General features: G+C 37.7%; 5 protein-coding genes across 6 annotated transcripts in view; 3 read left to right on the top strand and 2 right to left on the bottom strand.

Annotated features, from left to right (window-relative positions):
• Window positions 1-15,805, bottom strand: part of LOC121632075 (poly(ADP-ribose) glycohydrolase) — a 34,178-nt gene extending 18,373 nt beyond the window's left edge. Inside the window, exons 1-3 of one of the 2 annotated variants that reach the window (XM_041973246.1) lie at window positions 1,235-1,741; window positions 1,041-1,123; window positions 234-961 (exon numbers count right to left, since the gene is read on the bottom strand). In XM_041973246.1, the coding sequence (XP_041829180.1) occupies window positions 234-961; window positions 1,041-1,123; window positions 1,235-1,344 (921 nt within the window). In that variant the 5' untranslated portion in view covers window positions 1,345-1,741. Of the gene's footprint in view, window positions 1-233; window positions 962-1,040; window positions 1,124-1,234; window positions 1,742-15,800 lie in introns of those variants that run through there. The other variant, XM_041973247.1, reaches the window with a different exon arrangement.
• On the top strand, window positions 2,110-9,676 carry zgc:174164 (uncharacterized protein LOC570656 homolog). Its single transcript, XM_041973245.1, has 22 exons — window positions 2,110-2,277; window positions 2,475-2,581; window positions 2,656-2,732; window positions 2,831-2,909; window positions 2,985-3,061; window positions 3,325-3,517; window positions 3,633-3,695; window positions 4,390-4,461; window positions 4,620-4,789; window positions 4,884-4,971; window positions 5,630-5,760; window positions 5,968-6,139; window positions 6,404-6,493; window positions 6,604-6,799; window positions 7,000-7,111; window positions 7,634-7,814; window positions 7,939-8,025; window positions 8,120-8,225; window positions 8,458-8,587; window positions 8,704-8,788; window positions 9,004-9,038; window positions 9,187-9,676. Exons 1-22 carry the CDS (start codon window positions 2,208-2,210, stop codon window positions 9,308-9,310), a joined length of 2,445 nt encoding a protein of 814 aa, XP_041829179.1. The 5' UTR covers window positions 2,110-2,207; the 3' UTR covers window positions 9,311-9,676.
• On the top strand, window positions 10,429-12,359 carry LOC121632078 (L-seryl-tRNA(Sec) kinase). Its single transcript, XM_041973250.1, has 6 exons — window positions 10,429-10,734; window positions 11,029-11,275; window positions 11,352-11,553; window positions 11,658-11,733; window positions 11,836-11,929; window positions 12,005-12,359. The coding sequence occupies exons 1-6, from the start codon at window positions 10,516-10,518 to the stop codon at window positions 12,226-12,228; spliced, it is 1,062 nt and encodes a 353-aa protein (XP_041829184.1). The 5' UTR covers window positions 10,429-10,515; the 3' UTR covers window positions 12,229-12,359.
• LOC121632077 (zinc finger protein Pegasus-like) lies at window positions 12,404-16,028 on the bottom strand. The gene is made up of 3 exons (XM_041973249.1): window positions 15,554-16,028; window positions 15,284-15,469; window positions 12,404-15,074 (listed from the first exon to the last, which is right to left on the bottom strand). Exons 1-3 carry the CDS (start codon window positions 15,687-15,689, stop codon window positions 14,149-14,151), a joined length of 1,248 nt encoding a protein of 415 aa, XP_041829183.1. The 5' UTR covers window positions 15,690-16,028; the 3' UTR covers window positions 12,404-14,148.
• A 135-nt stretch (window positions 16,029-16,163) lies between these two features.
• acadsb (acyl-CoA dehydrogenase short/branched chain) lies at window positions 16,164-20,889 on the top strand. The gene is made up of 11 exons (XM_041973248.1): window positions 16,164-16,334; window positions 16,643-16,805; window positions 16,893-16,993; window positions 17,080-17,286; window positions 18,328-18,498; window positions 18,679-18,804; window positions 18,885-18,977; window positions 19,075-19,164; window positions 19,258-19,395; window positions 19,677-19,776; window positions 20,265-20,889. Exons 1-11 carry the CDS (start codon window positions 16,302-16,304, stop codon window positions 20,339-20,341), a joined length of 1,299 nt encoding a protein of 432 aa, XP_041829182.1. The 5' UTR covers window positions 16,164-16,301; the 3' UTR covers window positions 20,342-20,889.
• The last annotated feature ends 570 nt before the right edge of the window (window positions 20,890-21,459 follow it).

Here is a 21,459-nt window from a genome sequence, read left to right as displayed (position 1 = left end):
TAGTGAATTACAATTTAAGTCTTCACTCAAATTAAACAATTAAATAAACCCAATAAACAAAGAAACCATTTATAAGATTATCGAAATTATGATTTGATAAGCCATACTTAATATTGTTGTTGAAAATTAATTTAAAAAACTATAAAATCATGATTGGAAGAATTTTTTAAACAACTAAGCTATAATTTAAAAGAAAAAAAGAGAAGTTAAAAGAAATAAATAACTGCTCAAACCCTTATCATCACAGTGTGCTGGCCTGGTATATCCTTCATTGGTGGAAGAGCCCTACCACACTCTGGCATTCTGTTTAGTTCACCGATTGGCGTCCCCAACCATTTCACATCAGCACATGGTCTTTCCTTGTCTGCATCTTGTTCTTCTATAGACTTGTCAGGCTTATCCCTCATCACAGGTGAATTCTGTGATGATGTCCCTGAAAAGAAGTCTGTTATTTTAATTATCTGCTTTGCAGAACTCTTTGAACTGTCTGAACATGTCTCAGTTTCTTGCGTTTGTAATCCATCTTCAACGTGAGAGAGTGCCTGTATAAGCCCACTCCCTTCAAAATCCTTGGAAGCTGGTGAAACAGGACAGGGTTGATCCAAGCTTTGTGGTGTTAAGGATTGGGTTTCTTCATCTGTTTCAGAGACATAAGATTTTTCAGCATTTCTGCAATCCAAAGACTCAGCTGAGGTGCTTTGAAATCCACTGTCATCAGTCATTTCTACATCATCTTGGCCTTGGCACTGAGCTTTGCTTGGGCCTTTTGAGGGCTTAACCAACCATCTGTCAAGACTAAGACAATTTCTTAAGTTGTGTTGCTGCTTTGGGCCAGTTCTTTGGCGGGTAGCTTTCATTTTAACACGGAGCAAACCACTTGCTCCAGCCTTTGGCCGTATATCCATCTTTGTTTCTTGATCAACACTTTCCTTAACAATGTTGCAACTACATAAAGATTGGCCTGCAAGACAAAAAGCAAAAATGCTTTACAAATTTATTTTCATACAATTTACAAGAATATAATTATCATACCAATTTACCTTTATGAGACGATAACGTTGGAATATTGGTTTCAACCCTTTTTCTCTTTGTTGATGGTTGAAACTCTGTCAATGCAGTCATTCTGCAAAAGAACCAAATATCAGGAGATTTGTCCAAATGATACAGAACAGACATGCACATTGAACATTAAAAGAACAATAGATTGATGTTAAAACAATCATTGTGCACTCACAAAACAGTTTGAGCAGACACTAATATAGTGTTCTTTGATTTTATCCAGCCGTGATTCACTGGCAATGGTTTCACCAGGAAAGCAAATCTTACAAAATAGCATGAAGCCATACATGGCTATTTAAGTCAAACTCTTATTTGAAGACATTATTACGAGTCAAAGTAGCAAGACCCTGATTATGGATAATGCCGAAATACAGGCTTAGAGATTCCCACAACTCATTCGCCCATCGCTTATTAGTTAGCTCAAATGCTAACTAGCTTTATACTACAACGGGAGGTAAAAACGTTCTAATGCGAACCATAAGTTGAAACAGTGTAAGGTATTCAAGCCGATAAGGCATACAGTGGCAGCTTTAATTCAGAAAAGGATTAAAAGACCACTACAGCAGCATTTGTTAGCCTTTTGTTGTTGTTGAAATGAACCGATTTTCCACCGGTACTGCGGCGATGCTAAAGTTCACCGGTGATTGACGGCAAAACAGAGACGCTTCCGTGCATGTGACGTCATTGTTAATAAAATAACGCGATACTTCCAATCCAACGGTACGCCAGTAATGCCTTTTTGTAAATATACGATTTAAGACCATACACCTTATCTTTTCGTAAAGTTGCTTAGATATAGTTTGTTTTCCACTTTTTTTACAGTGACTTCTTGCATCCAAATTTTGTCCCGTGATGTCACTGAACAAGCCACTTAGCCGTTTATTGAACATGAACAGATGGAGAATAAAAACAGCTTTTCTGGAAACACTGGTGATAAAAACAGAATTTATATATTTCAGTTCCAAAAACAAGAGTCATAGAATGTCCAAAACCTATTAGTGTATTTCATTACACCATTTCATTGTGCGCTTTTCCAAAGGTAGCACACCTGAGCCACTCCCATCACTCACCTGACCAGCAGAAAGAAGCAGAAAAGCTTCGTAGCCGACATTCCGTAAGGCTCATATGATCAAGACATTTTAACGAGAATGATGATCAGAAAATACTTATTATTCACGGTATTTGCGCTCTCCTGTATTTCTGGGACTGAAAACAAAGGTGAGGTTTCGGTTACATGGTTTTAATTGTCGATGGAGCCGTAAAGGAACTTTTTGACTACGCTAATGATGATTTGCGTTTGGTTTTGTAGAGTTTTGAGTGTTTGTGTGCGCTTTTCTTGGGAGGTGGTGGCATTATTTAACTAAAACATAACTTCTCAGCATTTATAGTCTATTTGTGTTCACATTTTTCCACAGATAATTTTATTGAGTTTACATCAAAGCTGCCCAAGTACTCCATTGTAAAACCCCAGGTGATTCACAGGTGGACAAGGGGCATCAATAGACAGCAACAGTCAAAAGAGGTTGGTACTTGAGATTGTATTAATTGATTTCATTATTTTATTTATTTATTATCTCTTTTTTTTACCACATTTAGAACTATGGCGATGAGACATTATCATATGCACTGAACATTAACAACAGAAGCCACTTCCTGCATCTTAAAAAGAACAGGTACTCACACAGCTGTGTGGCACTGACAGCATTATAAAATGTATTATAAAGTCTTGCATGCTCTTAGAGATATAATTTGTTTTTCCACTTATTTACAGAAACTTCTTGCATCCAAATTTTGTTCAGTATTCCCGCGATGTCACTGGAAAATACAACTCATCACATCCACGACCACATGTAAGCTAAAAATTGCTGAATTGGATGAATATTAAAAATCCAACCTTAAACATATTTTTGCCCTCCTGCTCTCAGGTGAATTGCTATTACCATGGAGAGGTAGATGGATATGAGCATTCAGTGGTGGCGCTTAGCACATGCTCTGGCCTCAGGTTTGAAATTCTCTTGTTTAAATCACTTGTATGGAGTAGTGATGGACTGTAATTCCTCCTTCAGGTAATAAATAGAAGTACTAAATCAGGGCTTTAGTTTTTAATTAAGGTTTTAAGAGGTTTTAAGAAGATGGGTGTTAAGTTCAGAGCTTCTTATTAGCCATACATTACAAAATCCCCCTCTATTGCTCAGCAAGTTGTACAATGGCATAGAATAAAAGCATTTTAAATCGGTGAATCTGCTGTGCACTGCTTTTCTACAGAGGTGTGATCTTCCTTGAAAATGAGACATTTGGACTTGAGCCTGTACCACAGTCCACCACTAATGAGCACCTTCTGTACCTCCTGAAGGACATTCAGTCAGAGCCGGTGACCTGCGGGGTCATTGGTGCAGATGCATCAATGCCACGCCATGAAAACTTTGAGCCAGGCCAGTCACTGACTGCTCTGCTGAGGGTAAAGATGCTTAATGTGTTCATTTAACTTATGCAGCTAAACAGGGTTTCATATAGACAGTGGATGCTATTCTGACTGCTTTCTCTTTTTTTTTTCAAATTTGTTGTTTTAACAGAGGAAACGCAATTTACCTCAAACCAGCTATGTGGAATTGGTACTGGTTGTCGACAATCTCAGGGTGGGTATTTGTTTTTGAATTTTCATGTGTCAACATCATTGATTTCCTTTGCATTGGTTTGCTTCTTTAGACTATATTTCAACAATTTAATCTTTCAGCCTGATTCAATTGATCCACTAAAGAATCTCAAAGTAAAATGTTTTCATTTATCTTGAAAATAAGTCTGTTTTTGTTCTGTTATAAATGACTAGACATGTTGAAGTGGTCTGTGACTGGGTGTTATACAATGATAAATGCACATGCCGGCAGGTTCTTCCAGTTTAAAGAGCTTGTGTGATTTGCTTCTCTGTGTTTTATCATGAATGCAGTCTTTTTAGTTTAGTTTAGTTTAGTTCCTTTTAGTTTAGTTGGCTTGACATTGTCCTTGTAAAGTCTAAAGGATTGTAGATAAACCTCCAGCTTATCTCTGTTCATAAGAAACTAGGTGATGCATGCAAGTTGTACAAGTAGAGGCAGTTGGAATCTGTTTTATTCAATGAAATGTTTTAAGTTAAATGGTCCTTCATATTGTGTTATTATTAGGCTGCAATCTTGGCCAGGTTTGCCATGAAAAAGAGTTCAATGAAGTTTGAAATGTTTATTTAAAAAACAACTGTCTTTGTACAAAAAGATCAGATTATGAATCTTACAGTAAATTATATATTGTAGAATATATATATAAATAAAAAAAATAATAAAACACTCTTGTCAACAGTATAATTTCAAGAAAAAAAATGATACTGCAGTACGAGACGAGATGGTGGAAATGGCTAATCTATTGGATGGGGTGAGAGATGTGTTTTTTGCAAAAGAAAAAATGCTTTATTCTAATTGTATTGTTACATCCAAGCTGTGATATCCATTATAATAATCTGTAATGCAACCAAAATACACTTGAGTATACCTTTGCTGTACTATGCTTCATCATTTTCTCTTCTGTTCTAGTATTACAAGAAGCTAAATATCCGTGTTGTGCTGGTTGGTCTGGAGATTTTTAAGGATAGTAATCCTTTCAGTGTGGACGGCAGTGCAGGAGAGGTGTTGGAGAGTTTTGTTAAGTGGAGGAAGACGACTCTCTTACCAAAAATCAGACATGACATTGGTCAGCTCATTGTGTAAGTAATGTAGATTGTTTGTCTTCCTGAAGTTGCTTGATACAAGCCTTAAAGAGTCTGAAAAGTAAAAACAATTTTGTGACTTGTTTGCCAGTGGTCGGCCCCAGGCATATGGAAGTGTACTAGGCATGGCCTTCGTGGGTACAGTCTGCTCAGTAGCGTCTTCTGGAGGAATCAACGTGGTTAGTTCAACTCTGTTTTAACCTCTTAACACCACGCTGCTTTGGGAGTAGGAGCCTTTACATGGAAACTGTTTGCATAATTTATGGGCGGTTCAATAAGTGTAGCTCATTGCCAGAGGTTCTGGTAACACTAGTCAATCATGTTAGACTGGAAAACCTTCTTGTAAGGCTCCATGACAAGACTTTATTCATCCCCAGCAGGAAATTCCAGTCACAAAAAGAAATTATAAAATGAAGAGAAAAAAAATGGTTCATTATTTACTACATGAATTATTGTGTTTCCTAAGGGATGACATGCATGCCTGGAATATGGATTAAAAACAAATTAATTTATGTTCCTAAATTGCTGCAAATTACAAAACTCATGCTCAGAAAAATCCATTAAATAATGTAACTGAAGTTGTTAAACTCCTTATACCATCAGTAAAGTATGTTCTATGTAATTTTATGAAACTTTATAGATACTCTATGCCCAACCGAAGCGTGTTTGAAAGATTTATTAGTTCCTTGTCTCTTCTGTTCCGACTTAACATGTAATAAGATTTTATTTTTAACTCAAATTTTTTTTTTTGCATAATATTACATGTAATACAAGAAATCAAAGTCAAGATATAATATTTGGGTATTAAAATTTAAAGTATTGACTGTGTTTTTGCAGTACAGCGACAACAGTTTGGCTTATATCTCCACTGTGGTGGCCCATGAGATGGGCCATAACCTGGGTATGACTCATGACGATAACCGTTGCAGCTGTGATGGAAAAAGTTGCATCATGTCATCAAGTGCTGGGTAAAATATTCTCCACAAATGATGGATTTCTGCTTTAATTCTTTTTTTTTATATATATATATAGACTTTATTTATTTGTATGGATGCATGATTGTGGAATAACAGGGGAATTAGTATCAGTTTTTAGAAAACTCTCCACTTATTCCATCAGCCAGAACCACCAAAATGATAATGTCCATTAACCGTTTATAAGTCATTATTCTGTAGGGGTTCTACCATGTTCAGCCAGTGCAGTGCACAAGACTTCGAGAACCTGATAACCCGTGGAGGAGGTGTGTGTCTGCGAAATCCGCCATCTTCATCAGATGTGATTGGTACTGCTGAATGTGGGAACGGCCGCGTGGACGAAGGAGAGCAGTGTGACTGCGGCACACCAGAGGTGGAGTACTGTCCGATAGACTCATGCATGCCATACACTTGAGTCAAACATAACAAAAAAAGTCGATTTAAACTTCCAAATGAGCTTCAAGAATTGCAACCTTTATTAGTCAGGATGAACTTCACCACAAATTAAAAGTTTAAAAGTTAAATTGTTATGTTTCATGGAGTTTTCAGTTAGCGTATGCAGGTAGAGTTGAATTAAGTTTTTTTTTTTTTTTTTTTAAGTGTGGTTATAACCATGTTTCCTCTTTTTGTTATACAGGAATGCAAGAATGAATGCTGTGATGCTGCTACCTGTAAATTTACCCGTGGGTCCTCTTGTGCTCAGGGATACTGCTGTGACAAGTGTCAAGTATGCAATGTGTAGAACTTCAGCTACATGCCTGCACTGAATCAAGGCAGTACATTGTACAATGGAAAATATTCTGTAATGGACATGATGTTTGATGTCTTTCGTTTTAGATCAGTGTTGCTGGAACACCATGCAGACCATCTGTTGGCTCTTGTGATCTTCCTGAATATTGTAATGGCAAAACTGAATTTTGTCCCAGTGACTTCTACATAATGGATGGACTGCCCTGTCAAAACAATACTGCATACTGCTATGAAGGCCACTGCCAGACATATGATTTCCAGTGCCGACATCTATTTGCACGAGGTATGTTCATTCATACATGATAAAAAGATTTGTGAACTTAAGGTGAAACTAATAAGTATTGCTCTATGAATAATAGACCTCAGAATACCTCTACAATATATCTACTAAAGATCTACGAAGATGAAGTAAACACCTATCAAGATGTTTTATTTCTTTGTTCTTTAATATTCTATATTGCGTATCATTTTTCTCTTGGACAGATTCTGCAGTAAAGGCAGCAGATATTTGTTTTCAAAATGCAAATACGAAAGGAAACTTGTTTGGAAACTGTGGAATCACCAGCGGCGGCGACTACATCAAGTGCACTGTGGCGTATGTGCTCTGGTTTTTGCTCATGGATGTCACAGTTTAGCTCAGATATAAATTCATAAAGTGTGTAATTCATTGGAAGAATGTGCATAAATAATCATGGTACCTTTTATGGTAGGATTTAGGATAGAAGTTCATTGACACGAATATGAATTTTCATGAATATTTAAATATTTAAAACTTCACTGCAAGCGACATCAACAGTGAATCCACTTGTTGAGGATGATTAAACATGAAGGTTTTTCCCCGTCTGTAAAACTGGACTAGGACAACTGTAAAAAGTAATTACTTTAAGATTCACTGATGAGTATTATTCATTAATTACTGATTAATTCCCTGATTATTTCCTTATAAACCTACTAAAACATTGCAGTATGCCGCTGTGATAAGTTTTTCTTATTTTAATTTCATTGGGGGTCTAGAGAAAACTTTTTAATGTTTAAAATCAATGAGTTGATGCAGCTTTTAGATTAGAACTTCATTTCCATCAGCTAACTCAGAATAACTGGAAACTGACTGTTTCAGAAATGCAATGTGTGGAAAGGTGCAGTGCACTAACGTGGACGTGAATAATCCCCCTCCTGGTGCCCACGTCAGTATCCAGGTAGTTGAAGGGTCTACTTGTGTTAATGCAGACTTCAACCTGGGCACAGATGTCCTCGATCCTGCTTACGTTAATCCTGGCAGCCCTTGTGATAAAGGAAAGGTAAGTCTATTATTTCAGATAGAAACTATTTTAAGGAGTGTTTATGCCACAGGGAGATGTACAGAGAAATGAAAATGGAATGGGTGACTCATTTGTCATCTAAAAGTTATGTCATCTCCTTTAGACCTGTTTGGACTTTCAGTGTGTGAATGCTTCTGCTCTGCTGCCCAACTTGGACTGTCATGCCACAACTACCTGCAATGGTCGAGGGGTAAATAAAGATGGTGAAATTGTTTTTACTTCCTGAAATGTTGTTTACTTTATGAAAAGTACCAGTAAGCACAATTTTGCTATGCTTCTTTCAGGTATGTAATAATCAAGGCCACTGCCACTGTGAAAATGGTTGGGCTCCACCCTACTGTGACAAATCAGGAAGAGGTGGCAGTATTGACAGTGGTCCGGCTGAGATAGGTAAGTTTAAACTGTCAGTTTATGCCATCAAACTCTGCTGCTCATCTAAGGCTGTATGCTTATTTGTTTATTATGAGAGCCTGACAGTTAGAAATTAAATAGTTTTGTTTTTTTAAGATACATGGTTATCAAAAACAATGTAGTGTGGCTTAAGGTAACTGCATCAGGGCTTCATATTACCTCGAGTCAACAATATATATAAATTATTAATGTCAAACCCTCGATGCCTCAGATTACTCCCTTAGGAATGGCCTGTTGATCTTCTTCCTTTTGGTGGTTCCTCTTCTTGGCCTTCTCATTCTGGTGCTCCTCTACATCTTTAAGAGGGATTCCTTGGACATCTGCCTAAAACGAGGCCCTAAGTAAACATTTGATAACTTCTAAAATATTTTTGATATTTAATTTAAAAGTTGCTTTGATATGCTGATGGAAAAAAAATGGTCTTGTCCTCATGTTATCTTTTCGCCTATCTTGTCAGATCACGTAATGCCAGAAATGTAAATACAAATGCTGCCAGCACCAATGTTCAAACTGGTGCCACAGCACAACCTCCACCTCATAAGGTAAATATGTATTTATTGCAGGGGTAAAGGAAGTTGAGGGCATCTTTTGATCTGTGAAGTCATGTTTTTTGGGGGGTTTTTTTTTCTCAGTCACCAGAAAGGAAAAATGTAAATCAGAAAAATTTAGTGTGTGTGTACTTTACAGTATATCTTTATCATGTGCCTGATTGTTCTGTGTTGGTTTTTTGTTTTTATGTTTTCCCCTCATAATCTAGCCTGATCCATCAGCTACCGCAGCTCCAATATCTGGGTATGAACTTCATTCATTCACTCATTCATTCATTTCATTCATTCATCTATCTCACTAAATCAATCTTTCCCTCTCACATAGACAAACCTTTTCACTGTACAACCAAACCTATGTAACAGCTTTTAACTGAATTTATACATCCTCTCAGTTTCAGATATGGAGAACTAGACTATTGGAATTTAGAAACAAATATTGCTCCTTCACTTCCACCTGCTCCTGTGCAGGGCCCAGGAGTGCCCAGGCCAATCCCTGGGAAAGAGATACCAGCTTGAGTTTCTTTTTATACAGCATTTTCTTAACTATATTGTGAATGTATGAAATTTACTACAACACAGCTGTGTATTTGAAAAAAACAAACTGATGAAGTTACTAAACACCCTCTGTTACGTGCCAGCACCTCAAGGTGTACTGAAGTATTTGGTGGTAGAACTGGCTTGTCAAGTTTTATTTATGAGTATGTGTACATTTTATTTGGTCCTTGCTAATGACTTGGCAATTATGCATATGAACTATTAAAAAAGGGATTAAAATTTTGTATTTTATGCTATATTTTTTTCCCAAAGAATTTTAAACTTATTAATTTCAACTTTTATTGTTACATTGTTATGAAAAATATGTAATAAAAGTGTACTTATTGTTATCGTAGTAGTTTTGTTGTGTACAAGTTTTATTGTCTTTACATTTTTCTCTCGACTTCAGTTTATAATGTCAGAAGAGGAATATTGTGTAGGCTACAGCTAGACACATACATAGTGAAAAGAAAAAATACTTCTTAAAGTGCATTTGTTCTGTTTCAATGAGTTGTTTACATAATCCTATGGGTCTTATGAAAAATCAACTGTTCTTTGAACGGCTCAGTCAAAGTTGCAGCCCAGATATTTGCAGGTATACCACTGCTCTCTTTCAGAAGAATAATGGGCATTTGCCACCATTCATGTGTATGGGCATTCATAATCCAGCGCTTGTGGTTTTTAATTTCATGAATTGCTTTTTTCTAAGCTGATATTTTCTTAAAGACATTTCCAGATCTATACAGAGATGTATGCGTTTTTAAATAAATGCATTTCATTTTATTTCTACTCAGACCACTTTAGAATATTGACAAAAAAAAATTAGTACAATATATGACGTCTTTTTTGTCAGTGAAAGAAAAAATAATACTTTTGGGGTTTTATTTTAAACAGATTTACTTCTGTTGAGTTAATCTGTGGTCAATTGAACAATGCATTTAATGACTGTTCTTATACTACCGTCTCTATTTGAACAGTCATCAAAGCCTAAACTATGTAATTAAGGTCTATTTGTTTGACTGACGTCTCCCTTTTGGAGTTTTATTTTGAAAGGATTTTCAACGGAAATACATAATACGCTAACGTCTTGAATGTAACACGGAAGTTGCACAATGACTACCGCAGCTGTGAAAGCACAGTTAAAAACTATGTAGAATCCAAATTTTAAAGCGACTGTCTGGTAGTTCATGGCAGTACGTGAGTCCGAGAGAGTCGGCAGACCTCCGGTGTGTTTGTGCGTCCTCTGTGGGCTGCCTGCTGCTGGAAAGTCCACTTTGGCCTGCAGGATCCTCACTTCTGTCACAGAGCATGGATGGAGAGCAACTGTGGTGCCTTATGACGACCTGATTCCTGAGGATGCCTTTCGATCTAGAGTATTGGAGGATGGTGTCAAATTGCAAGACAGGGTGAATAGTAGATTTCAATGAATTTGTACTTGGAATTAAATTGGTCAGATGTGGTTAGTCACTAAAAGATCATAAGATCTGCACTTATTTAATAGTACACCGGAGTGTGATTGTAGTGAACATTGCCCTTAATAAATAAATAAATACACACACACATATATATATATATATATATATATATATATATATATATATATATATATATATATATATACTTTTTTCAGTATATATTTAAATTCTCCTCAAAAGTCCATTGGTGTGCTGATGTTTTCAAAAACTAATTTTCTTTTGTAGCACACCGAATGGAAGGCCCACAGACACGCTGTGTTGCAGTGCATTGAAGGGTTTTTGGAAAGGCCTGAAATGTTAGCAGAGTTTCCAAGCAGCTTGCTGATCAACAGAGCAGCATGGGAACGATGCACTCGAGCTCTGCTACAGCCAGAAGGTTTGAAGTCTGTGGAGGCACCACTTCTCTTCCTGCTGGATGACAACTTCTACTATTCCAGCATGAGATATGAAGTATTCCAACTTTCAAGAAAGTGTAAGAATACTTGTCTTCATCATATGTTATTATTTGTGTTAAAATAGGTAATGAAAGTCATTAAATGTCTTTGCAGATTCACTGGGTTTTTGCCAGGTATATCTTGAGTGTGATCTGGAGTCCTGCATCAGCCGAAACCAAAGCAGGCCACAACCCATTCCCAGTGAGGTGATATTGGAGATGGTAAAGCGTTTGGAGTCTCCTAATCCACAGAAGAACTCATGGGAGATGCAGAGCATCTGTCTCAAATCTACTGACAATATTTCCAAATGTGATATGTAAGAAAGTTGAGGAACATTTATTAACATTAATTAGTGAAGTTTGGGTGCATAAATCAGTATTTTTTTTTGTCTGTTTCTCTTCCTGTGTGGATTATCCTCAGCCAGAGAGTGATGGAGTTGATCTCTTCTGCTCTGAGTAACCCACTGAGCCTAGCTCAAGACAACACTGAACAAAAGGTGTGTCACTGTTGCTCAGTTCTGTGACACATGGTCATGGAATTTTAACATGCAGCTACTGAAGTAAACTATTTATGTGATTTAGTTTTATAAATGTTGCAGGAAGCTGATCGTCTGAAATGTGCAACCAGTGTGGTCCACCAGGCTGACCAGGCCTGTCGACGCCTGATATCTCATGCCATGAAGACAGCCAGAGGTTGGTTGTTAGCTTTATCTATAATGATTTCACTTAATGCATAATGCTGATGATAATGGTCTGCTCAAATTTTAGAAAACCAACTCCCCCCTAAACACATGAAGTCTTTGGCTGCTCAGCTGAATGATTCTAAAGGAACATTTCTCCAAAACCTGCGGACACAGTTCCTTCAGGAAGCACCTTTCATTCAAGGAGAGGACGTCGATGTGGAGCATGTGGTGAAAAGAGCAGTGGAGGTTTTTAATGACAAGAAGAAAGAAATACTATTGGGATTCATAGAGGAGCATAAATTACTTTAATTTAAAAAGAACTACTTGAAAATGTGAATGTGTGATTCTCTCTATATATCTAAATGTAAATAACTTTATCTTTACTGGACATTTGCTCTTCAGGTAGTGGACCATGTGACCTTGAATAAAAACTCAAGTTTTAGAAATTTGTGTAATTTCATAAATTTATTTAGTTATGAAAAACTTTTTGGAAAACACACATTAATATCAAAATTCATCTCAAAGATCTACATGTTTTCTGCAAATATGAAACATTGGAATTTTCCATTTTCTGTCCATAATGACAAAATCATGTACAAACAAAATAACCAACTTACTATACCAAGTTTACACAAATCCATAACATTACATCACATTTAACAATGTGAGGGTTACACCAGATCTTTAAAGCATCTCCTTATCAGCTACAAACAGTAAGTGGCTACAATAAAATTAATACCAATTAAAAAAATTTGATTCTGTACTACTAACTGGGAGGTATATAGAGTACCACAAAACTACTTGTGACAATTTATAAAAATTGGTTAAAAGATTTTTAAACCTATAAGTTAGTAACACTTGAGGAAGGAAAAAGTGTCTAAATAGAGCTAAAACTTGGCAGTATAAACAGATATCAGAACAAGTCTTGCTGGTTTCTAGTCTGCGTATCTATATATGTCCATTAAATGAACAAAAATTAAAACTTTGGTGTATCTTTAGACTAACAAGCCAGCATGCACCTACAGTGGTCATTATGGCAGTTTATAAACTATATGAAGTGAAGCTGGTTAAGCTAAAAATGTTGAGTGTTAAATACTCTTCTGGTCATTAATATGAAACAACTCACATGTTGCTGCCTGTAGAAATGGGAGTAAAACTTTCATTATTTACTCTAAAATGATAAGGCAGTACAAATCATTTAATAATAAGGAAAAGAAATCCCAGCTACATGCCAAACACAAAACATTGCCTTAGCATAGAGGTGAGAGGTCAGAAGGCTTTATCTAACACTGACTCAGAGATGTATTAAGTGATGGTTTGTTGCTGAAAATAAGAGATTTTGTACATCCAATATGAATATAAAAGGCAATGAACAGTATAGGCAGAGTGTCAAAATAATAGAAACATTAAATGTTGCTCTATACTGTTAATATATGAAAACACTAGAACAAGTGGGTTCTGCTGACTTGTTACTGAGTTTATTGTGTTGGAATAGCTCATTTAAATGACAAAGTTAATTAGTTCCACTTTGTATGATTTAAGGTTGAGAAATGCTACTGAATTTCCATAACATTTCCAGAAGTGTAAAACTGTATAATTACTGTGTTCTCCATTATCTTAGAATGAGCTGTTTGTATCTACAGACATGATGAACTTTCCAACCAAGTCTGCCGTGTTGCATTACCATAGCCCTAGCGAGGAAATGACAGACCAATTATCAACTCTGGAAAAGGATTTTCTTGATTTTTGTTTTCTGGTATTTTTAGCCATTACTGTAGTTGTGGCCACAAGGTTGGAAAAGAAAGGTGCAAACAAAATGATGTGGTTGAATTCTGTGACTTTGTTAGTATATGTTACTAAATCCTATTGACCGCTCCCTTCGAAGTTTCAGTAACCACTCTTCAGTGATATAAAATGGCAGGTACATTTCTAAGCTAGCTTCAGCTTGCTTGTCAATTGGTCTAGATTCTAAAATGAACATTTCTTTAGGTGCAAAAGTGCACTGAAATAACAACTGGCAACCAAGACAACTGTAACTTTTAATTAGGGGGCTGTTGATAATCATGATGATACTACTCAACATCCTCAGGCTTGGCCAGAAATCGCTTTCTCCTCAGAATCTAATTATGGTATATTTTCTAAGAAATCCAATTCAGTCCTCTGTAATGTGAAAACTGAACAAAAATCTCATACAGAAAAGTCTGAGTAACAAAAGCATAAGGCTACAAATTACTTTTTATGCTGGCCACGGGCAAAATGGCACGCAAAATCGTATTTGTCTAAGCACATATGTCCACAGATGTTGCACTGGAATGGATGTTCATATCCATGGCAGCCCATGTGAATAGTATAGAGTATATTATCAGAAAAGTGAATATCACAATGCTGGCATTTGTAAAGGTGCTGTTGGTCCAGTATAGTAGGAGCAGGTGTTGGTGTGCTTGGTTGGCTATTGCTAACACTCCTGGTAAGATTATTCATGTTGCTCTCCAAACCAAAGCCAGGAACAGGGCTGCAACTCTCCTGGTCTGAGGTGGGAGATTCTTTAGGGGGTGATGTCTGCACTCCATTTGAACACACTGCAACCTGTTCACTGGAGACATGCTGTATGAGGATTGGTTTCTCATCCTTTAAGGACTCTTTGTCAAGAGAAGCAGGAGTCTGAGACTCAGGATGAAGACTGGCCAACTGGCCAGCAAGTGTAGACAGCTGGTCCAGGGGGGTTTTATATACCAAACCATTAGTACTCCTGTTGTGGTTTTCGTTCTCATCCACCTTGGGAGGGTTTTTATACTCACTGTTATTCAGATGGTGGATCTTATGGGACAAGTCATTCAGATAATCAGGTTTTGGCATCACCATGGATGGAGGGCTGAAATTGATGAGGAGTCGCCGGCTGAATCCCAACGAGCCTGCCCTTTTTTGCAAAGTGCTCAACATTCTTTTATTAGAGAAAGGAGGGCGGACCACCCTCGTGGGTAGAAGCTTGTGGCGGCGACGACGGTGATGCGACAGATTGCTGCGGTCACTGCATCGGAATGCACAGAGGTCACACTTATATGGTTTCTCTCCTGTGTGAGAGCGCATGTGGGCTTCCAAATGGCGCTCATATGCAGAAGCAAAAGGGCACAGCTGGCAGCGGTGAGGCTTTTCTCCTAGGTGAGGATAGAAAATACAGATTTTAACAAGCATACTTTACTGTAAAAGGTAAACCAGGGTAAGGAAGTGAGTACAATGTAATACATGTAGTGCTTAATTTAAAGTGTGGCCGATATAGACTAAATAAAAAAAAACAAAAAAAACAGCTCTTTCAATTTTGTGTTTGAATTACCTGCAGTGTTTCGGATGCAAAGGGAATACTGACCTGTATGGATGCGGATGTGCTCTATTAAACGAGCCATGCCCTTGTTGGCATAGCTGCAGTAGCTGCATTTATATTTTCCATCGCAAGTCCTCTCCAAGCCATCCATCTGTCCATCTGATCCATCCTCCACTGACAGGCTCACCTCCACAGACGGGGGGTCCAGACCATTTTGCTCACATCTTGGGACTAGTAATACACACAACATAACATCATAACCTTATCATATATTATCTGATACATGCCTTTGTTAAGTATTGTTTCTTTTCCCACCGGCTTGAAACTGCTCCGCTGTCTCTTTTTCGCCACAAACAGAGCCTGAGATCATGTTGACATGCTGGGTTTGCTGGGTCAGGTATTCTTGAAATTCCTTCACAAAATCCACAGGTTCGGCTTTTATCTCTTCCATTTTCCTTCTTCAAAGTAGGGCCTCAAAACATCCAGCAGTGATGGCGAGCCGTATCACACAGCTGGTAACACACTATAGCTAGCGTTAGCAGACCGCAGCTGATTAAAAAACCTATTTTGCTTACAAATTATTAGCAGCTAAGCTAACGCTACTTGTTTTTATTGCGCCATCATTTATAACACCCTCATCCCATCTTACGTTTAGCGTTTAACCAACAATGATGTCAAATATAGAGAGTGTAAATGAGGCCCCAGGGCTACTGTACCTTACTAAACACAATCGTTACCTTGTGAACGTCTGACTGACATCTTCCGTGTTTCTGTTTTCACGCGTCAGAGTTTACCCAAACGCAACAGTAACCTTTGCTTACTGTCGTAAAGTAGAGAGTTAATTCCACAAATACACAGAAGTCAAGAACGCATACGATTTAACCAAACTTGATGAGTACTGTTTTCAAGCTCTCGCAGTACTTAATTTCGTTTGTGCAATTTATATGAAAGAATATAAAAATTTTCTCGATAACCCCGTATTTTCTGAATGTCTTACGCTTGCTAGAGGTTCATGAAGGGAACATCGGCCCTATGGTGGTCACATAACATTTCATAACAAACCATGGCTGCCCCGTTGGTCAGAATTTTCTCAAAGGTGAGTCTGCAAATTATGGTCTTTGATGTTGAAATTTCACTGTTTTTTGCACAGATTTAAATAAACTTTACACTTGAAGTGTCCTTTATCTTTAATATACTTAACCTTGCTGTCGCTAGCCAGTGTGAAGTTTTTACCTAGCAGATGCTAACGTTGGCTACTAGCTCACTACCTTGTTCCACCGCACAACAGGCTCTCTGCTTACAACGTATTGATGTACAATGTTCAACATAACAGCCATTCCGAAATAAAACTCTTTGTTTATCCAAACGCGCAGGTAAATATTTCTATCTAATCTGTTTATTTAGTCCCTCAGACAAATCTCTCGACCATGGGGAGTGTGCCAGTCTGGATTGAGGAGCAGTTCCACCAGATCTTCCCCAGCTGTAGCATCCGACCAGGCGGGTGGGACGGTGTCCTTTCCTCCCCTTCAGACATATTCAGAGGAAGAGAGCATGATGAGGGATGCAGGTGAGCAAGAAAACTGGTTAAATGTTGCTAGACACAGCTGGAGACAGAATGTCCTACAACCCTAAACATCTGTTTTGATTTTGACAGTGAAGAAATATGCCCAAGAGCGCATCGCCCCATTAGTGTCAAAGATGGATGAAAATAATACTATGGATGAAGAAGTGATCCAATCCCTCTTTGACCAGGGAGTATGTATTTTATTTAACCGTAAATGAACTTTGTATTTCCAACACAAAGATTTTCTGTTTTATTTTATTTTAAAAAATTTTATCAGCTAATGGGAATCGAGATTGACCCAGAATATGGTGGCACTGGCTCCACATTCTTCTCTTCAATTCTGGTCATTGAAGAGCTGGCGAAAGTGGATCCCTCTGTGGCTGTGCTCTGTGACATCCAAAACACACTCATTAATACATTGTTTGCCGAACTTGGTACACCAGATCAGAAAGAAAAGTACCTCAGCCGACTGTCCACTGACATGGTGAGTTAATATGCATTCTAATATTGATCAGTCCAGTATATATAACCCCATTTCTAAATAGTTGTAACCCTGAATTAAATGTTGCAGAAATGATAATAATTTAACCCCCCATATTTGAATTAAACTAGCACAAAGATAAAGTAAACCTAGCCTAATTTTACTAAATAAATTTAAAAGTAAGATTATTAAATAGCCTGAATTTAACACAAATGCAAACATGTACTGGAAATTGGTAGATCAGGAATACTTCTTAAAAACAGTCATTTAAAATAGTTGCTGTATCCATAAACACTAAAAGATAAACACTAAAAGAAAATGTAACTATTTAGACACTCTAAGAACCAAAGCTCATTAAGGATAGACTGGAGTAAAGTGAAAAAAAACAAAACTTTTTTTTTTTTATTTTAAATCCTAGACTTATCCTCATTCAAAGCGTCACTAACTTGCAGATTTGGAAAGGCACCATTGCTTCTGACCCTCTGATACAGCATTTGGAGCATCACCCTGCTGATCAGATAATCTCCCTTCCAGGGATGAGCTTCTAAATTTCAGCAAGCTAAAATCAGACTAAATCGGTAAAGCACCTATTACAGAGGCATGACTCCACAATAAGAGTCTTGGTGTTAACCCATCACAACCTAAGGCTTTGCTTTAAAGTTTTTAAAAATCTGAGCGATTTCTGCAAATCCTAAAGCTGATCCTTAAATATCACAAACCATTTTAGAGATTAAATGTTCTGCTTTTAGTGTAATAAACATGATCCCGAACCCACTTTTTTCATTTAAATTAGAATGAGGTTGTATGTATGTAAAAGCCATTGATTTATCAGGCAACAGTCATAAAGTAAATGTAGGGTTTATATTATTTACAAGCTATTTAATCCATTTTTTAAACATGTCTCACAGTATCCTAACTTCTTTCAGGTGTTTTACTTATTGCACATAAAGATGAAGATAAAATGCTAACAGACATTTGGACTGGTTTAGCATATTGCTCCATATGTGCTATAATACCTTCCTGCTTGTGACCCGGTTTTGACAGATTGGAAGCTTCTGCCTCTCCGAAGCTGAATCTGGCAGCGACGCTTTTGCTCTGAAGACGCGTGCTGAAAAACAAAAGGACTATTATGTAATCAACGGATCCAAAATGTGGATCAGTAATGCGGAGCATGCAGGTGTTTTCCTGGTGATGGCCAATGTGGAGCCTTCTGCTGTGAGTAACGCACGTCTTTGGAGTTCCAACTTCTGACTTTGGAGTTTGGATGATAACTTTATATTTATGAAGGCAATTTTTAAAAATAATATCCACCCTCTTGTGTGTGATGCATTTTAGGTTTAAATGTGTACCTCTGTGATGTCCTAAATTAAAGACATTTTTATTCATAATTGATAGGGATACAAAGGCATTACCTGCTTCATTGTGGACCGGGAAACTGAGGGGCTGGAGATCTGCAAGAAGGAGAACAAGCTTGGCCTGCGTGCGTCCTCCACCTGCCCGCTCAACTTTGACAACGTCAAGGTGCACACAAACTTTTCACATGACAAAACTTCACCCCAGGACATATGGGATTTTTACCTACCTCATGGTCTACATTCCAGGTACCAGAGAAGAACATTTTGGGAGAGATCGGTCATGGGTACAAGTACGCCATTGGAATGTTGAATGGGGGCAGGATTGGAATTGCAGCACAGGTATTCAGCAGTACTTTTTTATTTGATTACTTTTAATTAAAATATTAAAATCTAACCAGGAATGCTAATGTGCTAACCTGGTGTCTGTGTGTTTCAGATGGTTGGACTGGCCCAGGGCTGCTTTGACCACACAATTCCTTACACTAGACAGAGGGTGCAGTTTGGAAAACGAATCTTCGACTTCCAGGTTTCAATCTTCATCAGACCCCGTTCTTCACAACATGTTGCTGATGATATTTATCAAGTAGTTCTTCTGTTATCCATCTTTATTTTATTCTAGGGCATGCAGCACCAGATAGCCCATGTGGCTACGCAGATTGAAGCTGCACGGCTGCTGACGTACAACGCCGGCCGTCTGAAGGAAGCTGGAAGACCTTTCATTAAGGAGGCCTGCATGGCTAAATACTACTCTGCCGAGGTGATCGTCTTCATTTATTGACAAGAATATATTTTTTTTTAACTTTTTAGCACTTTTCACTATTTAAAGAGTGCTTGCAAACTTTTTTTTGTGATGTCAAACATCCAATTTAAGTTGCTTTTGATTTCTTCTGCTTTCTCAAGTCTACTCTTCATAATCCTTCAGTGTTGTGATTTATATGATTTCCCTCGTGTGGTTCTGTTATCTTTGCCCGGAATCTCTGGAAAAGAAAAAAAAAAAGATAACATCAGTTTTATATTTTCTGTTTTGTTGCTTTCCAGGTTGCAACCTTAACAACATCAAAATGCATTGAATGGATGGGAGGAGTAGGCTTTACCAAAGACTACCCCGTAGAGAAATACTACAGGGACTGCAAAATCGGTGAGCCTGCTTGCGACTTTGCACCACTCCACAAAACATGAACCTTTTTTTTTAGTCTTTAAGTCGTAAAAGGCAGTGTACGTAACAGTTATTGAAGTTGCACTGTGTTGAGGACACAACTGCTGCGGGAAGGTCAGGTGTAGCAGATTGTGATTGGAGCAGAGTGGGGTGGGGTGGGGAGACGGCCTGATAGCAACGGCTGTAATCGGACTCTACAGGAATTTTCCTGCCTGACTCCTCAGAGTGCTATTGTACCAACACACGGCCAAGGAAGCTGTCAGGGCAAAATATCACTTGTGCTGTCATCACCACCTTTTTGCCTCCCCAGTTCTGCAGCTGGAGCACCAGCAGGTTGAGCTGCACAATAAGCCTCCTTGTCTTTGAAAAAGTGAAAGCAGATATAGAATGCCACAATGGACCTTTTTTTTTCTTTTCTTTTTTTTCTCTTCATTCAGTCTAATGTTTTTTGTTTTTGTCTCCTTGTGCAGGTACCATTTATGAGGGCACAACGAATGTCCAGCTATCCACTATGGCCAAGTTAATTGATAAGGAATATGACTACTGAAACCACCTACACTTTGCTATGTTACACTCCTTCTTTTTTCCTCGGATGAGTAGGATAGCGGTGTTGTATAGCTTCCCGTCACCATTGTTACTGAAGTTACTATATTTCCCCTGTTTTTGAGTTCATGTTGCTCTGGTTTAAGCTGTCCATTTGTTAACTTGTACACTACTCTTCCGATAAGACAAGACTTTGGTAGTTGTGTCACTTTTTTTGCTCTTCTCAAGCTATTGCAATCAATTAAGAATAACTCTCCCATATGTAACAATATAAGTCTGAATGTTTGAAAGACTTTGATTTGGATATCATTGGGATGCTTCAGTGCCTTCAGAGGATCTGCTGTTTGTGAGGTCTTTTAAAAGTGTGATTTCTTCCCATGGGGTAATACAGCTGGATTCTAACAGTTCACCCACTTCTCTACATATACTGTACAGTGATTGATTTCACATCATGACAAGAAATCTGTAAAGAATGTTCTGTCAGTAGTATTACATGTGCAAATTCTCTGTAGAGAATGACCTGTCAATAGTATTAAATGTTGATGAATCATCTTTGCTGTTTCTGCAAGTTAATACCGAGTTATCTCACTAGATGGCAGCATTTTACTGAGTGACAGCAGCACTTCACTGAAAGGGCAGTCAATTATTTCATTTAACAGCCTGTCACCCCTAATGATATTTTATATCAATTTAATTATGCTGGTGCTTCAGATGAAAAGAGCCTCCCTTGTATAATTCACTCATTGATAATTTTGTAGTTGCAGCTAATTAAATATCCACAGCCTGTGTGTGCTGTGTAAAATGAGCTCTATTGTTTAAAATACAAGCTATCACAGTATACAGACCAAGCTATTCGCTATGAACCCTGAAAAATAAGATACTTCTTTCAAGATATCTGTTTAAGAAAAAGGCAGCTGTTAAACAATGATGGATATTGATTAACAGAGATGGAAAGGGGACAAAATGCAGTCAGAGATTGGCAGGGTTGATATTAAATATATGCATGCTTGAAGTTAATGGATGACTGCCCCGTCCCACAACCCCCAGTGTCCAAACTGCTTAGCAGTTTGTGAATATAATTAATTTGAATAATGAATAAAATTCACTGCTGATAATGTCAAT

This window comes from Melanotaenia boesemani, chromosome 21, assembly GCF_017639745.1.
Source record: "Melanotaenia boesemani isolate fMelBoe1 chromosome 21, fMelBoe1.pri, whole genome shotgun sequence".
Taxonomy (NCBI): Eukaryota; Metazoa; Chordata; class Actinopteri; order Atheriniformes; family Melanotaeniidae; genus Melanotaenia; species Melanotaenia boesemani.
Note: the sequence above shows the minus strand (reverse complement) of the source record. Positions and strands in the feature narration are given on the sequence as shown.